A 21,558-nucleotide genomic window follows, 5' to 3' on the forward strand; every position below is an offset into this window, starting at 1 on the left:
ACACACCCTAGTTTGATGATTGTACTTGCTCAAATTGAGTTCGAAACTGCATTATTGGTAGTTGTGTATTACGTAACAGTTAAGTTTCTGTAGACTGTGGGTACCTTTTTTGCTTTTGTTCTAATGTATTTGATATACATCAATTGCCATGCCATTATTTTTTCTTTGTATCTTAAGATTATTTGCCATTGATCTTGATTCACCTGCAGTTGTACCTGTGGATTTGAAGCAGACTATACAGGTTGATGAAGATCTTCAAATTCGTGCTTACTATGCTGGACATGTAAAGCCTCTTTTTATACATTTCGTTTTCTTATTTTGCATCTCCTAATATAGCTTCTTTAGAGGTGGCTGACAATCTTTCTCATGGGTGGTAGACATGTCCTATGTGTTGTTGGCTTGTGCTAAATTTCATCCTTGTTTCATTACTCAACTCTGAGTTTCATCCTGTCATTTACTTGTTTCTCTTTCTATGCTTTTTACCCAATATTAGCAAGTAGCAACCTTTATATTAATTTAGGTTGGAGGGGATTTTATAACCTCCTTGGTTATGATATCTCTTCTCTCTAGCCCCTGAGGAAAGTTATTTAAAATATTTAAAAGTTTTTTTTAAATATACTTCTGGCCATAATTGCAGTAGAAAAGCTTCAAAACACGAAGCTTCTTCGATTTTTGTTTCATAAATGGCATTTAAAGCCCTTAACGGCATTTGCAAATATAGCATTATGAACAAAAATATTTACAAAATATAGCCAAGTTTCAAACTATCTCAATGGTAGATACTCATAGACATTTATAGACTTTTGTTAGTACATTAATAGATATTGATAAAAGTCTATCAGCATCTATTATTGTTTATCATTAATAAACTTTGAAATTTTGCTATATTTTGTAAACATTTTCAACAATTTTGCCATTTACAATAATTTTCCAGCCCATTGTCCATTGTTGGCCAACTCCTTCCTGTCACCGTCTATTGTCCACTTGGATTGTGGTTAATGGTCATCTAATCCTTGAAGAAAAAATAGAACGTGACCCCTTTAGTTTGACTAATTGATAAGGGAAAAGCAAGAAACAAGCTCAACCAAAGGATAAGAAACTCCCCGTCCCCACCTTTCTTCACTAGCTTAGACTTTGAAACCTCATTACGGTGGGATTTCCTTTTTTGTATGAAAAATTAGTTATTGATTAAAAAGAACTACCGGTAGAAATATCAAAATCAGATTAACTAACCCAGTTTAAATATTGTTGTTTCCTGTAATTCCTTTTTGCTGTGGGAAAATATTGAAATTGTGACTGATTAGCATGATGGGATCGAGGAAGTTAATTTTGATGTAATTGAAACTTCAATTCTCGTCAATAAAACTACTACCAAGTCATTTTTTATACTGCCAACTCCAAATCTTGATTTGGACAGTGGTGATCATTAAATTTTCTGTCTATTTGCTGCTAAAATCTGAAGGCGGTTAACATATAGAGCCGTCAGCAAGGCACTGTTGAAGAAAGAACCAGGAAGACCATTTGTGAAACTCAACATTGAAGAAGTGAACAATTTGATAAGATCCACAATTTTCATTAGTAATCTTCTTAATTACATGAAATAGCTTTTAAATAACTTTTCTTTAATTTTAAATTAAGTTTATTTTATTTTCCAACTCATCCCATATAATTGACACATCATCTAATACAATTAACTCCTACATCAACACATATCTGTCTAGTAAGTATTTCGTTAACTTCAAGTTAAGTCGTGGACCATTTAGAAGCATTCGAAAAAGTTGAGGGACTAGAAACTTTAGGGACCAAATAAGCATGGACTCCAAATCTTAGGGACCAAAAGACCATTTTTTTTATTTAAACAAAAAAAGAGTTTTCAACTGCATGAGCTTTGAAAATCTCCCATATTTTCAAAATTTTCAAGTTGAAATCGGTGAATGATTATTTTGTTTTTGTTTTTCCCTTCTAATTTCTTTGGGGTTGGCTTGCAAATATGAAAGCTCAACAAACCATTTAAAAAAACTGATGCCTGTGCTTTCTATGGAATTCTATCTAGTTTCCTAGAATATTCTGTAGGTGAATGTGAGTTCAAATGTTGGACATTTGTATTTATTTCACAAGAAGTCAGACGTAAATAAGAAGGATAAGATCGTTAAGGATGCAGTTTGAGTGTTGCTAATCAACAAATTCCATTGGCCATTGGATATGATGTGACAAACTGGTGATAGATTGAGTTAGATATTGTAACCTTTTGTTTTTTTGTGCTATTCAAATGGAAAATTTTACATGTTAATTTTTCTTTTTATGTCGGATGTGGGAAAAAGTGAATCCAGTTATTAGTTGCTTGCTGTTTATGTGCATCTTTTGTGGACATATGTTGTTCTACTAGCAACTTACGCATGAATTGTAGCCCAGAATTCTCCACTTGGTTCTTAATATTTATCATTATATCCACTGCAAATGATTCTATGACTTCTGCTCAAAGTTTTTTCTTGTTGCTTCACATATTCTCCATCAGCACTTCAACTGTCAATGCGGAATGTGCATATTTATATTTCAATCATGTTCTTAAGGTTTTAGGAGCTGCCATGTTTTATGCTAAAGTTGGAGATGCTGCTATGGTATACACAGGAGACTATAATATGACACCTGATAGACATCTGGGAGCAGCTCAAATTGATCGAATGCAATTAGACCTTCTTATAACAGAGTAAGAAGTGAACATAAATTTTTTCCAATTTTTTATTTCTCTTTTTCAGAGGAAAGCGATGCAGTAACATTGAATCTATTATCTAATTTTTTACCCAGAAATAAATGGTTCCAATTTTTATCTTCTAAGCATAGCTTAACTTCTTAAGACTGTGTATCTGTTTTGGTTCAAATATCCACTCTCACGTGACTGAATTCATAAAATAGGGGAAGAGGAACTTTCTTTACTTACCGAGGACCTAGGTGATGTGCATTTTAAATGATCCCTAAGGCTCATCAAATACAAGGAATTGAGTGACCATTAAGGATAGGATAATAATTTAATGTCATCATACAGTCATAATGTAGTATGCTACGTCTAATGGGTTTGGATTGAACTTGGAAATAAATGGGTTTTAATGCTCCCATCGAGTTGGGTTATAAATGTTGATCGAACTAACCAGTCCTGATGTAGCCCATATCAAAGACTGGAATTGTTTTAGCCTAGTTTTTTTTTTTGGTATTTTCAATTAACCGTTTAATTAGTAGTTAGTTAGAAATTAGTCTCAATAACTAACTAAGAGGTCATGTGTTCAATCCATGGGTGGCCACCTACCTAAAAATTAATTTCATACGAGTTTTCTTGACGCTCAAATGTTGTCAGGTTAGGCGTCTTGTCCCGTGAAATTAGTCAAGGTGCTCGTAAAAGGCATGGACACTCATGAATAAAAAAAAGAAATAGTAGTTAGTTAGGAATTAGTTTGACGGTTTGCTAAGTAGTATAAAGAACTAGCCATTTTTTTGATAGGTTGTTTCTTAGATAGATCGGTTGGAGGGGTTTGACTTGTAGAACTAAATACTTTGTTTTTTACTTTTTGGGATGGGAAACAATACAATAACCATTCATTGATATAATGAAATAGGATACAAAAGGTCCTATGTTCTATTTACAAAAAGCACCACAATTGATTGATGAGCGCTGTAAGGCTATAATTACAAAAAGAAAAATAGGTGACGATTTGCTTCAATTGATTGCTAAAAGTGATGTACCTTCTATAAAATAGCCTGTCACAGTCCTTGTCCAAAAGATGCAAGCATCTTTGCCCATTTTAGAGTTGCCAAGGTCAAATAAAAGACCCACCTTGGGAATTTTTGAGTTTTATCTTGGTATAAAAATGTTTCACCTTTTTGCAACTACAAGGTCAAGATACTAGGCTTTATCGCTAAAATGAAAAGTTCCTAATATTCTAGGGATGCCAACTCCTCAAGGGAGTGAAATAAGGGAACCAAAAATGAAAACAGTGAATTGCAACAAATCGACACCTCAACTCAAGCTCCTTATGCTCATTTTTGACTTGGCTTGTCTCATGTCTTTTTCTTGGTGTTCTCTTTCGAAGAGTTTTGAAGTGTTCTCAATTTAGGATATACATAGTGGTTGGAATGCTTGCATCATTCCATTTTAGTTCTTTTTTTTTTTTTTGGTTTTTAGTTGTACTTTTTGGTTTGTCTTTATTTTTTGTATCCTTGTATTTTTTTTAGCGGCAGTCTATTTTCATTCCCTTAATGAACAGTGTTGTATCATTTAAAAGAAGATAATAAAAGAAATAAAAAGTGAATTACAACTAAGCTACACATTATCAAAAAAGCTATACTCAATTAGAGAAGTTTCTTCTTATTTCATTGGATGAGATCCTCTCCCTTCTTTTTGTATAATTTCATATTATCAATGAAATTTTATCCAATAAAAGATGTCATAGTTTAATTAATAATATGGTTATGGACTTGAAAGTAATCACATAGACGTGGAATTAAGTCCACTACCTTTCCCATTTCTACTAAACTTTATTTATGGTCTTCCAGTTAAATAGAGGAGATTTCCCTGTTTCTGATGCTTTTTCATCTGGCATGGTACGTTAGCATTTGTGTTCTGCAAAATATTTCTAAAGTAATCTTTCAATGTTTGTCTTGCAGGTCTACATATGCGACAACCATACGTGATTCTAAGTATGCCCGCGAGAGAGAATTTCTTAAAGCTGTATGAATTATTTAAACTATTAAAACTCTTCACTCAGACTTTCCTTTTCTGCACCTTGTTTTTAATTAGACATCGGATAGGCCGGTTTTTCATTCATGTTATTCATGCATATTGGCATAATAATAATTCAGGACATAATTATGTTAAAGCTGAATCCTGTCCCAATTCCAACTTGGTATATGGTTGAAATTAGGGATAGATTGCAAATGATATATTTTACATCCCTTGGTGAATTTGGTTTGTTTTAGGTTTATTTTGTGATGATTCAAGATTATAGGTTGGTTGATGGCTTTCTGTGTTCATATTGCATGTTACAATTGTAGACTAACTGATCATAGTTGAAGACCAAGATATCAGATACATACTGATTAGTCGAGTCGAGGTGCGCCTAAATTGGTCCAGACACTCACGAATATAAAAAAAAAGATTGATACTGATTATGGCTTATGACTATTAAGTATTGATTGGTGACTTAAATCCATTCTAAAATGTAAATTGTTAAATATATACTCAATTATTTTAACTTTAAAATTTATAATTTCTAGCGATGAAATTATCTGAACAAGATCTTTTTACCGTATGATTTGATGTAGGTTCATAATTGTTTGGCTAGTGGAGGGAAGGTCCTTATTCCTACTTTTGCGCTTGGACGGGCTCAGGTACTTTACTGAATATTGGGTGTGGCTTTTAAATCTTTTACTGCAATCTGCATCTTTCATACCGAATTTGCGCATGTTATATAATACTATTTCAGTTTCGTTATAAAATTTTCTGTTTGAGCAGGAACTTTGTGTCTTGTTGGATGACTATTGGGAGCGCATGAATCTGAAGTTTCCGATCTACGTTTCAGCAGGTCCTCTTTGAATATTGAACTACTTCATCCTTTTAGATATCATATACGTGATTGGCAACTTTTTAGCTTCCTGTTTACTCTTCATGATTTCCAATGTCTTGTAAGTCCACGTTCTGCTTCAATAATCTTCTGCCTATAATTTATTGATAAATTTGAGACGTGTGTTAGAAATTTATTGAGAACTGCAATTGAGCTGCTATGATTTATTATTGAGTGTTTTGCTCAATCAGAACATCTAGTACACCCTTCAATGAGCTCAGCCCATTGATGTAAGAAGAATGGGTTAATTGGGTAATCTTATATTAAAGCTCTATATATATGAGTCTTTCCCCTCATATGTGAACAATTATTGAATAAGACATTGTTAGGATACTAACAAGGTAATCTAGTAATTTCTAACTTAAATGGCAGAAACAGAGTCGGTACTCTGTGATTATTTATATATAAGCCAAAAGATAGAAGTCACAAGATGATAATAAAGGAAAAGAAACAAAACAAGAACAAACATACCAGCTCCTCCTCCCTATGAGCTACGGTAAACTTCAGGCTGTAGCAGACTTTACGATCAAAAGATAAAAATAAAACCTAGCTACCCAATCCCAAAAAGATGCTATTTATAGACCTCCCTACATTCCTCACAGTGGGCCCACTTTGCATGATCTTTTTCAATTCATTCCCTCATCATTGCTGGCCTGTGTGTTTACCATTTTACCCTTCCTTTTATACGTGTGCACAATAGGGGTCTTACAGATATCTACTCTAAGAATTTTCCAAGATTCGTAGTTTACTTCACCCATCCTTCTATTTGACTCATAAATGATGGTGAAGCTTGGGTGATGAATTTAGGTAGGAGATTGAACTACATTGATGGCTTGATATTCATTTGCTTGGTGAGTTAGAGCCAATGCTCGATGAACTATGTGTTTAAAACCCTTTATTGGCTTTGAGGATGGATGGGGCGATGCTTGGTGGGCTATTAGCCATTGTTGTTGCTGCCTGCTGGTAGAACTTATGGATAGAAGGCTTTCGCTTATTTTACCACGATTAATGATGACTTCTTGGAGAAGCAATCAACAATGGCAAGAAATCTGAGATTCTTTATTAAAATTCTAGATTAAAAAATAACAGCCTATGTTTTGAAGCTTTTGTACTATTGGCTAGGTGTCTTGGTACCGATACAACTGGTTGACACGAAATGTTATCTAAAATTACAACATGTAGCTAATAAGAAACGGCCACTAAAGATAAAACACAACAACTAACTACCAGCTACACTAATACATCAAATTCCCTCCCCTTAAGAAAAGACTTGTCCTCGAGTTTTAGGCTGAAATTTGTAGCTGATCAGGAGGAAAATACTCAGAAATATCCGCTATGTTGAAGATAGGGTTTATATGTAGGTGGTCGGGCAACTCAATCTTATAGGCATTGTCACAAAACCTCTTTATTATCTGAAAAGGTTTTATCTTCTTTGGTCTTCAACTCAATCTTATACGCATTGTCACAAAAATCTTCATTAGGGAGTCTTGTTCTTCGAAGGTAAATTATTACTAGATCCCCTTTTTTGAATTCTTCGAACCTCCTGTGCTTGTCAGCTTGTGTCTTGTACTTTTCATTCATCTTCTTAATTTGGTTTGTCGCTTCCTTATGAAGCTTAGCTATCCTTTTTGCCATGCTTTTCGTTTCCAAACTAAGATCAACATTAGAAGGAATATTAGCAAGATATGGTCTCCATCTTTGCACAGATAGCACAACTGCCATCAATTTTCTTCATAGACTGGTTTAGCTCGATCTCTAATTGCCAAAGTATGGTTGTAGTAAGCTATTGGTCTCTTACCTTGCACTAGCACAACTCCCACTCCATAGCCTGAGACATTAGTCTCAATCTCGAATGGTAGGCTAAAATTCGGTAGAGCTAACATCGGTAATGTCACCATGTCATCACTGGGGTTACTCCAGACTAGTTCTCTGCATAGGTCCATTTCCTGCCAGATAAAAGAAAGCTTATTAAAAAAGGATGTGACATCCATGGTTCCTTGCTTGCAGTCATGAATTTGCTTCCTTAGCGTGTATAGGCTAGAGGCATTATGACGTTTGGAGTAAAGTGTCTGGGTCCAGTCCCAAATATCTTTGGCTGTTGCAGCAAACAGTAACGACTTGCCAGTTTGGGGTTCCATACTGTTGATCAATATGGATTGAAAAATAGTCCTCTACCTTCCAGTATCGTTCCTGTGGGTCGCCTGGTGGATGACGAGGTATTTCCCCTGTCATAAAGCCAAATTTATGTCGTCCTTCAAGGACCATCTTCACTAACTGAAAACATGAGAAATAGTTATTGCCATTTAATTTGTTCTCTGAAAGCTGATACAATGTAGACTGAGCCACTGTATTAGTCACATAAGGAGAGGATAAAGTAGGGAGAGAGGTTGTCGGATTCTCAGAATACATCGGTACAGGACTATTGGATGTCGTCCCTAAGGTAGCCTCAATTGCTGCAATCTGTTGTCGAAGCCATTCCAGTTGCTATTGAGCTATTCCCAAGCAAAGCTTGCACATTAGGGTTGGAATGTGCCGAAGATTCACCTACGTCAAATGTTGAGTGAATTTGAGGATTCTTAACATCGGGATGATAACTTAGGTCAGTGGGTGGTAGGGCATACGGATTTGATGGCAGAAATGGTGGTTGCTGGCCGGAATTAGGTGGCAATACACAAATCGGGGTGTGGGGAGTAATATAGTCTGCAAATGAAGAAAAGGGTTGCACAGATGGGATGGTCGACACTGTATGACGAGGAAGGAATGACGAGTGCAGTTCTACCGATGGCGCGTGGAGGTCTGATGGCGGCACGTGAGGCGTGTTCGGCGGTGCGGACGACTACAGAATTGACAAAATGCACTTTTCGGCGTTTCCTAAAGGCTGCAGAACCATTCATCCATGGCAGCACTCATCCGACCTACGTGGCGACATTAAAACTGGTGGCTGTCTTCTCTATTTGATTTTCATCATTGGTTGTGTTTTCTTGGGTGTGGTCAATGTCCCGCTCTAATACCATATTAAAAGTAGAGACAAAGAGCACACACTGATTTATGTGGAAACCCGAGTACCAAGAGAAAAACCACGATATTTTGTTGTTATTATTTTCTAATGAATTTTACAATAGGTACAATGAGGGATAATAAATAGAATACACAAGGGAATAAAAAAGGAAAAAGATCTTGGAATTAGTGAAAATATTCCCATAATCTTTCTATAAATACCCTAAGGGCCAAGCCCGGTAATTCTAATAGTCACGTTATTCAGGGCTTTGTGATCAACATAGAACCTCCAACTGCTGTCTTTCTTCTTCACTAGTAATACCAGACTTGAATAAGAGCTTGTGCTCGGCGGAATGACCCCCAAAGGCAGCATTTCGTCTATTAATTTTTCCATCTCTGCCTTCTGTTAATAAGCATATCTATAGGGTCTCAAGTTCACCGGATCAGTTCCCTTTTTGAGATGTATATGATGCTCAATCTCCCTCCTCTATGGTAATTCCTCAGGCCATTCGAAAACATCTTCAAACTTTGTTAGCACGGCTGGAATGGATTCCTGAATAGTTGGTATTTCATCTCCCCCATATAGATTTGCAAATGAGATTCCTCCTTCCAAGGCTCTACATTCAATCAAATTCCCTTGGTCAAAATATGTTCATGTTTTCATCATACTCTTCAAGCTAACTCGGATCTTTGTTAAGCTTGGATCTCCTTTTATAATGACTTTGTTATTTTCATGGAAGGTTATTCCTCCAATCCATCTCAATGACTCCTATTGAATAAAGTTACTGCATCCCCAATATGACATCCACTCCTCCCAACTTCGGTGGTAAAAAATTCTCTACTACCTTCCATTCATCTAGCAAAAGCTCCGTAGCTTCACATATGCCCTTCCCCTTAATGGCTGCTTTGAATCCAAATATTACTCCATAATTAGAGGTCTCCTTTGTAGTGAATTGTAAGGCTGCACCTAACCTCTCAGAGATGAAGTTATGTGTGGCACCACAATCGACCAGAATAACTACTTCACCCTTAACCTTCCCTTTGACTTTCATGGTTCGTGGATTTGATAATCCAACTACAGAGTTCACTCCTTTTCATATTCATCTTCTTCTATAATTTCTTCTTCTCGGTTATCTTCCCTCATGACAAACATTCTTAATTCCCTCTACCCTTTGATTTTGCATTTGTGCCCTGAATGGTAATTTTCATCACATTTAAAGCATAACGTCTTCTCTCTTTTAGCTTGAAATTCAGTGTCAGAAAGTCTCTTCATTGGTCCTTCCTTTCTATTCTCCCCAGTCGTAACTCCTCTCAACACAATGGTTCTCATGGGGAATGATGCTCCCGATGTATTTTCATTTGTACTCACAGATGCGTTAGGTTTAGTAGAATTCGAAAGGTACAATGGATATTTACCTCCTAAGTATCGTGCAAGATTCGCTTCCCTTCTTATAACTTCCTTATTTTCGACTCTTTGGGCCAAGCTCATCATTTGTGCAAGCCCGGTAGGTTCCCAAAATTCAACTTCTGCTTTGATCCATGGAATTAATCCATTCATAAACATTTCTGGTGCCACTAATCTGTCAAAGAGATTCCAATATTCCAACATATCTGGTGCCGCTTGATTGCAAAAAATCTGCCATAAATTTAGCCTTCTCGGACTGATCGGAAACGTTCCAACAGTCGTAGCTTCTAACCTGCCCAATCCTTAAATTTCTCGCGTTCGCCTTGCGATCTATACCAATCGAGTGTTGGTCCATTAAAGCTTATCACCACTACGGTCATCTTCTCAGAATCGGTGAGTTTATGGATCTGAAAATACCTATCTATTCGAAAGAGCCATGAATCTGGATCGCTTCCACTAAAAACATGCATTTCAACTTTCTTAAATTTACTTTGATCGGTTGTTTTCTCCTCTTCTTCCTTCTTACTCATCTTCGATTCTTCAACAAGTTCGAGTAGTGTTGCATCACTCTCTCCCACCTTGTTCTCATTCATCGTCTTTCTACTTGATGATCCTTCAGTCTCTCGCGTCAGTACCGATTTCTCCTTAATGATGCCTTCGATGTATTTTAGCAGAATTTGCTGTTGCTGTTGCTAGTTTTTGTTTTGGATGCTCAGTCGCTCAATGTTCTTTGCCATTGAGGATAGGTTCTCTTCGATTGCAGGTAACTTCGGAAGTTCTACTCGGATGCTAGAAATATCTTGATCTACTCCCTTGAACCTTTCTTCCACCTTCTTCGCCATTCTCCTTTGTTTGCCCAGGTTTGGAGCTTTGATACTAATATGATGGAACTCGATTTCCAACACAGAATCAATGGAAGAAGAACAGTTCACTTCTATTCTTAGTAATGATTTGCTATTACAATCGGAAAGATAAATTGAATTGGAAGGAATTCCAGTTTAAGAAATACAGAAAGAAACTCTCCACTCTTCTGTTATCTTCTCTCTCTAAGATAAACAGAATTGATCTCCAAAATCTAAATAACTTCCCCATTTTTTTCTTCTTCTATTTATACCCACCGACTACCCTCCTTCACACGTTCTACTCCCCTCTTCCCTCTTTTACTGTACTATCGGTGGTCTAACAGTTTAATGACAAATTCTTGCAATTTATTGGTTGGCTAAAAAGAACATTGTGTGAATTGGGAGATTTTGTGATTTATCGACATTGACTGATTTTGTTGGCCAGCTCCGAAGTAGAAACATGTTGTCATGTTCGACTTTGTGTTGGGGAAGGTCTTAGTAGTATTAGCATAAGTAACCATACATGGTAAAGGTAGAGGCGTGTTGTCGTATGCTGCTCGCAGTGATAAATTTAGAGTCTCTGGAGTCTGTTGAGGATAAGCATCTGTTTGGCTTGAGCTATGTGGTATTGAGTTGAAGTGTATCTCAAGTGCGGGACTGCCGAAGGGTTTCCTAGCTGAAACTTGCCAAGCTAAGCAATTAGGCTTTTGTCTATTGGTCTTTAAATTTTCAAAATTACAAAATAGTCACAAAGATTCATAGATCTTCTCATCACAAAATTGATAGTTTATAGTTCTTATTGACATAAAATTCGAATTTATATGGTACTCAGTATTTTGAAAAATACTCGATAGCATTTTAGATTAGAAAGTTGCATGTGTGTGTGTGTTATTTGTCCTTAACACATATATTATAACACTTTCCCTCTAGCTGGAGAAAATATGTTAATCATGTCCAATTTGTTTAAAAGAAAATTTATTCTGGCCCTATTTATAACTTTCTGGTAAAAATATTTTTCATTTGTTCTTCAATTATCAGATTATCTTGCGGACACCAATCATTGTATTTTCTCACGAATACTTTTTTGGATAAGAAACAAAGATATTCAAGAGAAAAAAAAAAGAATAGCCTAAGGGCAAGGGACGAGAGAGCCCTCCCAAGAAGAACTAGCATATAAGGGCCTTCCAATTGTTGAAATTCATAGAAATGCTATAATTACAAAAGTGTTTGGTGTAATTGGTACTCCACTAGGAAAAGTTGTGTGTTAAACAACAGTTCAAAAAGTATCAAAAGAATTATATTTACTATAAAAAATTCTACTATTTCTCTCATTTCAAATGCTTCATAGAAGAGATCGGGTAGCGCATCTCCACAGGATGTTACCCTTCGGACGAGAGCCTATCAAGCATCCAACTATCAGTCTTACTAAGAAGACAAAAATCCAAATTGAAAATTCTGAACAAGAGAGACCAGCCTTGTATCATGAATCGACAGTGCAAGTATTTTCTCACAAATAAAATTCAGTGCAATTTTTGTTCTTTGTATTTTCTCACGAATAAAATGACAATCCACTACAATGATGATGATAGTGGTTCTTTTGGTTCATCATTGATGAAGAAAGATATGGAAATGGAGGAAGCGATTATACTTTCTCTTTCCAAAAGTAGTTTGAATTTTAAATTATTGGCTCATCGAAATCTTTTCATTTTCAATGTGTCAATTGACGAAGTATACATGTAAGAACTATAACTGGAGGACCAGGCTAAATTAAACTTTAGCATCATCCGGTAGACTACCATGAAAAACAGTTGACACCGATAGCTACTAAATGTTTTTCTTTAAAATTGTTTGGAATTATTATGTTTCATAAATATTTCTTCTCACTCTATTCTCTTCTATTAGTAGTGCTGTTCTAGGCCTTCACGTTCTTGTGTTCATATTTATGCTTTCAGGTTTGACTGTTCAAGCTAATATGTACTATAAAATGCTCATCAGTTGGACAAGCCAGAAGGTTAAAGAGACGTACACTACAAGGAATGCATTTGACTTTAAAAACGGTACTGTTTCTTCACATGTTTCAAGTTTTCAGGATTGCAAACAATTGCTTCTTAAAAATACGGCCTTAAAATTAATGTTTTTATGTTGAGGTTATTTGCTTACAAGTGAAGTGATGCGGGTACCCCTATTGAAGTGGTAGGTGGGGACATTTTTTGAATATCGAGGTATTTTACCTTAGCAATGAATAAATGAAGAGGAAATTAAGTGGCATCTTTGGAAGGGACTTTTTTATGCCAAAATTACTTTCCTCTTCATTTATTCATTGTTAAAGTACTATGCTTCAAAACTCAATAAATGTCCCAAGTTGCCATTGCCCAAATCAGTTGTTTTGCTTTAAGACAATGATGCTTGGTGTAGAGTGGTTTTGATAAAATCCAAACACTGACGGAATTCTAGGCATAGTCGATAGGAGGTAATTTTAGTACGAGTTTGCGTAGGAATTTCTTAAGGATCAGTTACCAAGTCTAATGCCTTTAGAAATCTGAAAATTAATATTTAAAAGTTCAAATGTGTGGAATCAAGCATTGAAGTTATTATTAAATGCCCCTTTTATAAAATCACGTATAAACAAAGTGTTGTTGGTAAAAACACTTATTCTAAAGTCTCTATACCAAACATGACTTTATGATTTTTTTATAAACCCTAAACTCTAAGATTTATTTTGTTTTTCTGGTCTGTTACTATGTTTCTCTTTGGGTTGGATTTTGAAGACCTTTTGTAATTATTCTCTAGGAATGATTTTGCATAGTTGGAACCCCTAGTACTGGGTCAAGCTCCTTTTTTTGGTCTTGGTGTTTTGTATGCCCTGTGTGTTCTTGCATTTTTTCTCAAAGAGAGTGGTTTTTCATTAAAAAAATCACGTTTATAAGTTTAAATTGAATCATGTTCTTAAATCACTAAGTATGCCCTGACTATAAGTAAATTTGGACATAGAACACATTTCTCCCAATTCTGTGGGTGACTTTTGTTGGATTCAAAGTTTGATTACACATCTCATGTGTCATAAGACATTTTAGCCACTGACGAAGTGCTTATATAAATTATGAACTTGGGCTACATGTTGCAGTTCAAAAGTTCGACCGTTCTATGATTGATGCTCCTGGACCTTGTGTTCTCTTTGCTACACCAGGGATGATCAGTAGTGGGTTTTCTCTTGAAGTTTTTAAGCGTTGGGCACCTTCTAAATTGAATCTGATCACATTACCTGGGTATTGACTACTTTCTTTTGGCTAATGCTTTGCCTTCATTTTTCTAGTGCAGGCTGGTTCTTTGATAAACCATAATAAAACCATAATAAAACCATTCAATTTCTGTGACTGAGTTTTTTCTTTCACTTTTGCAGCAGTTATTTTTTTTTTCCTTTTTCTTTTTTGTTGTCTCTTACTTATTTTGATTATTCTAAAATTTGCTTATGTTCATAGTTTGTGTTTGGTCATGTATAGGATGGTCTTACATCCAAGCATAATGTGAATTTGAAATTGCTATCTGTAAGCCATTTTACTTTATCCCATGTAGGTATTGTGTGGCTGGAACTGTTGGACACAAGTTAATGTCAGGCAAACCCACCAAAATTGATCTGGACAAGGACACTCAAATTGATGTGCAATGCCAGGCTAGTATCTGTTAAGACACTTCCTCGTTCCCTTCCTTTACTTTCCAAAAACCAGAGTACAGCACAAAATCAAGAAATAAAACACTTCAAAGACGATTGACAATAGCCTCTCTAAGACTTGACAAAACAAACCCAGCTGATGAAATAAAACACACACAGAATGTAATAACCAAGAACACAGATGAAAACAAGAACGCTCGGAATAATGCCTTTTTCTCTCCTACAAACTAAGGCTACTTAAGCACACAAAATAAACGGTAACCTGGTGCCACCCTCCCCTTTCTGGAGGTGCCTGCCCCTGCCCTATCTGCTCAAAACATTCGTACCCCTCTCTGCCCTCCTGTCCCCTTTTTATTGCCCACGACTAACTAACTGTGGGTCCCACTTTCTGGTCCCCATCCTCCTTGCTTTCCTCCCCTTCAACACGTGTTACCTCTGGGTTGGTCTCATGGCCATGATCCTTCTTGCCACTTGTCTCTCTTTCATTGGCTTCATGTTTCTTCTTATTTTTCCTATGGTATGTAAATAGGATTGGTGGCCTAGCATCACTCTCCTCTTCCAAATCCACCTTGTCCTCAAGGTGAAAATCTGGAAACTGATATTTCATGTCAGTGCAGCTTTCCCATGTTGCCTCGTGTGGGGGTAATCCCTTCCAACTGATCAGGGCTTCCCACTCCTTCGTTGCTGGATTCTTGCGATAGCTATATACCTCCTCCGGTCGTGTAATCCATTCATGGTTTGCATTCATGTATGGGTTCAGTGGTTGTACAGTCTCTCCTCTTCCTACAGCTTTCTTCAATTGCGATACATGGAACACGGGGTGAATAGCAGCAGCTGCGGGAAGTTCTAGTTTATATGCTACCTTTCCGATCCTTTCTAAGACTCGATAAGGCCCGAAATACTTGGGTGATAGCTTTTCATTTCTTTTCTTTCTGAGGGAGGTCTGCCTGTAAGGCCGCAGTTTGAGGAATACCAGATCCCCTTCCTGGAACTCGACTTCTCTTCTCTTATTGTCGGTGTGTTTCTTCATCCTTTCTTGGGCTAGTTTCAAGTGTTCCTTCAGGGCTCCCAATGTTATATCTCTGTCTTTCAGTTGCTGGTCTAGTGTTGAGTTAGGTATCTCCGTATCCCCATAGTAAATCAAGGGAGGGGGAAGGCGTCCATACACAGCTTGAAAAGGAGTAATTCCAATGGAACTATGATAGGTTGTATTATACCAATATTCTGCCCAATGTAACCATTGGCTCCACTCGTTCGGTTTTTCCCCACAAAAGCACCTCAGATATGTTTCAATACTCTTATTCACCACCTCGGTTTGACCATCTGATTGGGGGTGATAGGAAGAGCTCTGGTTCAGCTTAGTTCCTGCCAAGCGGAAAAGTTCCTTCCAGAAATGGCTTAAAAAAACCTTGTCCCTGTCAGACACTATCGATCTTGGGTATCCATGAAGCTTGACCACCTCCTTTACAAATGTTTCAGCCACCATCTTGGCCGAAAACGGATGCTTAAGCAACAGAAAATGCCCATATTTTCTCAGCCTATCTACCACCACAAATATCACATCCCATTCCTTGGATTTTGGCAGTCCTTCTATGAAATCCATGGATATATCACTCCATATTGCGTCTGGAATCTCTAAGGGCATCAGTAACCCCGCTAGAGATAGAGCCGATGACTTATTACGCTGGCAGATTGCACATTCTTCACAGTACCGCATGATGTCTTTCTTCATTCCCTTCCAATAGATCTCTCCGGTCAACCGTTTATAAGTTCTTAAGAATCCTGAGTGCCCCCCAAACACAGGATCGTGGTATGTGTGTAGTATCGTAGGTAGCAACATAGACTTGCTTGGAATCACCAACCGGCCCTTAAACTTCAACACCCCTTGATGCAGGGTGTAATGGGGTATCTCCATCCCTTCTTCTAGTAATCGGGTGATTTCTTGCAGTGCAGGGTCAAGCCTTGTTTCTTCCTTAATAATTTCCATGTCTATCATCGGGGGAGCTGTAATTTGATTCAAGTGTACTGCTGGGGATATCCTGGATAACGCGTCAGCTGCCTTATTTTCCAGCCCTGGTTGGTAAACCACTTCAAATGAATACCCCAGGAGCTTCGCTACCCATTTTTGATATTGAGGCTGCACCACCCGTTGTTCCAATAAAAACTTAAGCGACCTTTGGTCTGTTTTCACCGTGAATTTCCTCCCTAGTAGGTAAGGTCTCCATCTTTGGACTGCAAGCACTACAGCAAGTAATTCTCTTTCGTATACAGGTCGTGCTCTGTCCCGCATACTTAATGTCTTGCTGAAATAAGCCACTGGTTTCCGGCATTGAGTCAGCACAGCCCCCACTCCAACTCCCGAAGCATCTGATTCAATTTCGAAAGGCAGGTTGAAATCCGGCATGGTGAGCACAGGGAGGGTCATCATGGCCTTTTTCAGTTTGTTAAAAGCACCCTCGGCTTCTGCATCCCATTTGTACGCTCCTTTCTTAAGTAGTTGGGTGAGTGGTGCTGCTATGGCCCCATAGTTCTTAACGAAACGCCTATAATAGCTAGTCAGGCCAAGGAAGCCTCTAACCTCCCTCACATTGGATGGAGTTGGCCAGTCACTCACTGCCCTTATCTTTTCTGGATCTGCTTCCAAGCCCTGTTCCGAGATGAAGTGTCCCAAGTAACTAATCCGTGGTTTGGCGAAACTGCACTTCTCCATATTCACATATAACTCCCTGTCTTGCAGTAGTCCTAAAACCACTTCTAAGTGTTGAACATGTTCGTCCATCCCTCGGCTGTAGATTAGGATATCATCAAAAAATACCAGCACAAACCTTCTTAAGTATGGCTTGAACACTTGGTTCATCAGTGCCTGGAATGTAGAGGGGGCATTCGTTAATCCGAACGGCATTACCAAGAACTCATAGTGCCCCTCGTGAGTTCTGAACGCGGTCTTTTCGATATCTTCAGGGCACATCCTAATTTGGTGATATCCGGCTTTGAGGTCTAACTTGGAAAATACGCTAGCCCCCTTCAGTTCGTCAAATAATTCTTCTATCACTGGTATGGGAAACTTGTCTGGTATCGTGACATTGTTCAAAGCTCGATAATCTACACAGAACCTCCAACTCCCGTCTTTCTTCCTCACTAACAGTACAGGGCTGGAGTAGGGGCTTTTACTCGGTCGTATGATCCCTGAAGATAGCATCTCATCCACCAATCTTTCCATTTCTTCCTTCTGATGATGCGCGTATCGATATGGTCGGACGTTCACTGGGTCAGTCCCACTCTTTAGGTATATGTGGTGTTCAATGCTGCGCTGGGGTGGAAGGGTCGCAAGCCATTCAAACACGCGGGCGAATTGCTGGAGCAGTGTCGCTATGGGTTCCGCGTCGACCTTTCCCCGCTCCTGATCCTGTTCATCTTCCAACTTCCCGCATTCTAATGTCCGACATTCCACTAGGAATCCCTGATCGTCAACTCCCCACGTTTTCACTAGATTCTTCAAACTCACCCTCGTTTTAATCAGGCTTGGATCCCCTCGTATCACAACCTTCCTCCCCTGATGATGAAAAGTAAGCACTAACCTCTTCCAGTCGACTTCGGTCACCCCAAGAGAATGAAGCCACTGCATTCCTAGGATCATGTCAACTCCCCCCAACTGCAGTGGTAGGAAGCTATCGGTTACCTTCCAGCCGTCCAATTGCACTTCAACACTTCGGCACATCCCCTTACCTTTTACTGCCGTTCCTGAGCCCAGGATTACTCCATAGTTTGGAGTCTCCTGCAATGTCAATCCTAACCTGGTCACCAAGTCCTCTGCGATGAAGTTGTGGGTCGCCCCACAATCGATCAAGATCACCACTTCTTCTTCTCCCACCTTCCCTTTTACTTTCATGGTCCCCGGATTGTTCAGTCCCACCACGGAGTTGATCGACAGTTCTATGTTTAAATTCTCCACGTTCGGCACTTCTGTTGGTTTCATCTCAGTTTCGGCATAAAAAAACTCTTCCTCCACAATCTCCAGTTCCTCCCCTCCTTCTTTGACTACCAACATTCGAAGCTCCTTATGCTCCTTTGACTTGCACCGATGTCCTGCGAAATACTTCTCCCCACAGTGAAAACATAACCCTTTTTCCCGTCGAGCTTGGAACTCGGCATTAGATAATCGTTTCGTGGGCCCTTCCCGACGGTTGTCTCCCGTGCCCACCTCTCTCAGTGTTATCGTTCTCATTGGCCAACTTCCACTGACCGTTCCCTCCTTCGTGGCTGCTGCGACGGGGCTCTTAGCCTGCTGTTGTTTATGGCCCATTTTGCTGTCGTAGGCGCTGACCAGCCCGCATTCCCTTCGGACCAGCTCTCTATTTTCTATCTTCAAGGCCAACTTCATCATTTGGGCCAGCCCAATGGGCTCCAGCGTTTCTACCTCTGACTTCAACCATGGATTTAATCCATTCATGAATGTTTCCTCTAGCACCACCGTAGGCAGGGAAGCCACCGGTGCCAGTAGTTTATCGAAACGGTTCCGGTACTCCTCGACAGTGGACTCCTGCTTGATCGTTAAGAATCGGCCCACCAATGTACCTTCCCTGGTCGCGCGGAACCTCACCAGCATCTTTAGCTTCAAGTCATCCCAACCGGTGAAAGCTTCCCTCTCTTCTTGTGATCGATACCAGTCCAATGTCGGCCCATCGAAGCTGATTACTGCCACGGTAAGTCTCTCTGAATCCGTCAAGTTATGTATCTTGAAGTATCGGTCTGCCCGGAACAGCCACGAGTCGGGGTCGGTCCCGTCGAAGACTGGCATTTCAACTTTCTTAAATTTGCTCCGATCCACGGGTCGCTCCTCCTCTGTTTTTACTTCTAACTTCGGTTCTTCAGCAGTCGCTGGATATATTGCTTCGGCCATGGTGACCTTGCTCGTGGACCCTTCTTCGGTCCTTCGTACAGGAGAATCATCCTTAACGATTCCTTCAATATACTTCAGTATCACTTGCTGCTGCTGTGCCTGCTTATCAATTTGAGAGTTCATTTCCGTGATGCTTTTGGCTAGTAATGCTATGTTCTCCTCGATCATCGGCAGCCTTTTCATTTCCATCTCAACCGTCTCCAACCGTTCCTCCGTTGCCTTCGTCATTGACATGATCTGCCCAGGTATGAAGCTCTGATACCAAAATGTTAAGACACTTCCTCGTTCCCTTCCTTTACTTTCCAAAAACCAGAGTACAGCACAAAATCAAGAAATAAAACACTTCAAAGACGATTGACAATAGCCTCTCTAAGACTTGACAAAACAAACCCAGCTGATGAAATAAAACACACACAGAATGTAATAACCAAGAACACAGATGAAAACAAGAACGCTCGGAATAATGCCTTTTTCTCTCCTACAAACTAAGGCTACTTAAGCACACAAAATAAACGGTAACCTGGTGCCACCCTCCCCTTTCTGGAGGTGCCTGCCCCTGCCCTATCTGCTCAAAACATTCGTACCCCTCTCTGCCCTCCTGTCCCCTTTTTATTGCCCACGACTAACTAACTGTGGGTCCCACTTTCTGGTCCCCATCCTCCTTGCTTTCCTCCCCTTCAACACGTGTTACCTCTGGGTTGGTCTCATGGCCATGATCCTTCTTGCCACTTGTCTCTCTTTCATTGGCTTCATGTTTCTTCTTATTTTTCCTATGGTATGTAAATAGGATTGGTGGCCTAGCAGTATCTACCTGACCTTATGTTTTGTTTTTTTTTTAAATATTATTATTCGTTTATTAGAATCATTAATCCTCAGCTTTCCTTAACTGGGTGAAAATTGCATCTCAATTTGGATTTTAATGTTTCTTAGAGGTTCACAACTTGGTAGTTTTTGATGCTTCACAAACACTGTGTAATATCGCCTTTTTGGACTACTATTCACCTAAGGAAAAACTAGGAAGACACAACTAAGTTACAATGAATGGTGCAATGGTGCTAACATTCTTGTATTTCAGATTGAAGACGTTTTCAACTTCTTTGTTTTGTCCTCAAGAAAGTTAAAAATTATCACAACCGCTCAAATTTATATGTTCCACTTTTTTACCCTCAGATATGAAGCTTGTTCACATGGGGAAGACTTGTGAACGAAACATTTGATCAATTACATGAACCCGCTTTGGAAGATAATGAAACATTGGATATCAAATTAGTTGGGATCATTCTATGGGTTTAGATTAAATTTAATATTTACAATCTTACCGATGTAATTATTACTAAACTTAGAAGCTTAAAAGCTTATGTATCAAACTTGACTTTCTATTAATTAGTAATTACTAATAAACTGATAAGATAGGAAGCTGTGCCTCAAGCAATCTCATAACTATCCTATCCACAAAGGGCTTTGTTCTGAAAAATTCTTTAGTTCATTTCAAAACCATGTTTTGAGAGAATCACTTTTACTCCATTTACCGACAAAAGGTGAGGAACAACTTTTAAACAAAGCCCCCCAAAATCTGCGTTAATTCTGAATTGTACTAAAAATCAGTAGCTTAAAAGCTTATGTCAACGAGGTTGGTTAAATTAAATCTTTTTAATAATTCCAATATTTTTCTAAGCTTAGAAATTAACACGAGACTCAATAAGTGAACTCAAAATGTTAATGAGATTAGAAAAGATGCGACTCTGGAGTTTGAACACAGATGTTCTATTTGATACCAATCTAGAGCTTATATATATGTGTGCGTCTGTAAACATATGTATATGTATATATGTGTGTGTATATATACATGCATACATGCTATGCATATTTATATCATGACAAGGAATATAATAGTGTCATCTTTTGTTGGAGGGTAACAAATAAACAGAAAAACTAAAAAATAAATAACAGTAGCATATAAGGGATACAATATGGACGTTGAGAAATAGATGAAAGGCCTCTTTTTGAGTATGTGCGTGAGAATAAGAGATGAGGTTGTGATAATTGGCAAACGCATCAATATATATTTTATTTTTTTATTTATTGTTTTATTTTTAAATGGACAAACAACTTAGGCAACTGGATGAATTCAG

At 38.4% G+C, this 21,558-nt stretch overlaps 1 protein-coding gene across 1 annotated transcript in view; it reads left to right on the forward strand.

Annotated features, from left to right (window-relative positions):
- LOC103498350 (cleavage and polyadenylation specificity factor subunit 3-II) overlaps positions 1–21,558 on the forward strand; it is a 40,875-nt gene that overhangs the window by 17,730 nt on the left and 1,587 nt on the right. Inside the window, exons 5-12 of the mRNA XM_008460925.3 lie at positions 210–283; positions 2,571–2,707; positions 4,657–4,720; positions 5,314–5,379; positions 5,504–5,573; positions 12,809–12,913; positions 13,981–14,122; positions 14,430–14,526. Of these exons, the coding sequence (XP_008459147.2) occupies positions 210–283; positions 2,571–2,707; positions 4,657–4,720; positions 5,314–5,379; positions 5,504–5,573; positions 12,809–12,913; positions 13,981–14,122; positions 14,430–14,526 (755 nt within the window). The remainder of the gene's footprint in view (positions 1–209; positions 284–2,570; positions 2,708–4,656; positions 4,721–5,313; positions 5,380–5,503; positions 5,574–12,808; positions 12,914–13,980; positions 14,123–14,429; positions 14,527–21,558) is intronic.

This window comes from Cucumis melo, chromosome 11, assembly GCF_025177605.1.
Source record: "Cucumis melo cultivar AY chromosome 11, USDA_Cmelo_AY_1.0, whole genome shotgun sequence".
Taxonomy (NCBI): domain Eukaryota; kingdom Viridiplantae; phylum Streptophyta; class Magnoliopsida; order Cucurbitales; family Cucurbitaceae; genus Cucumis; species Cucumis melo.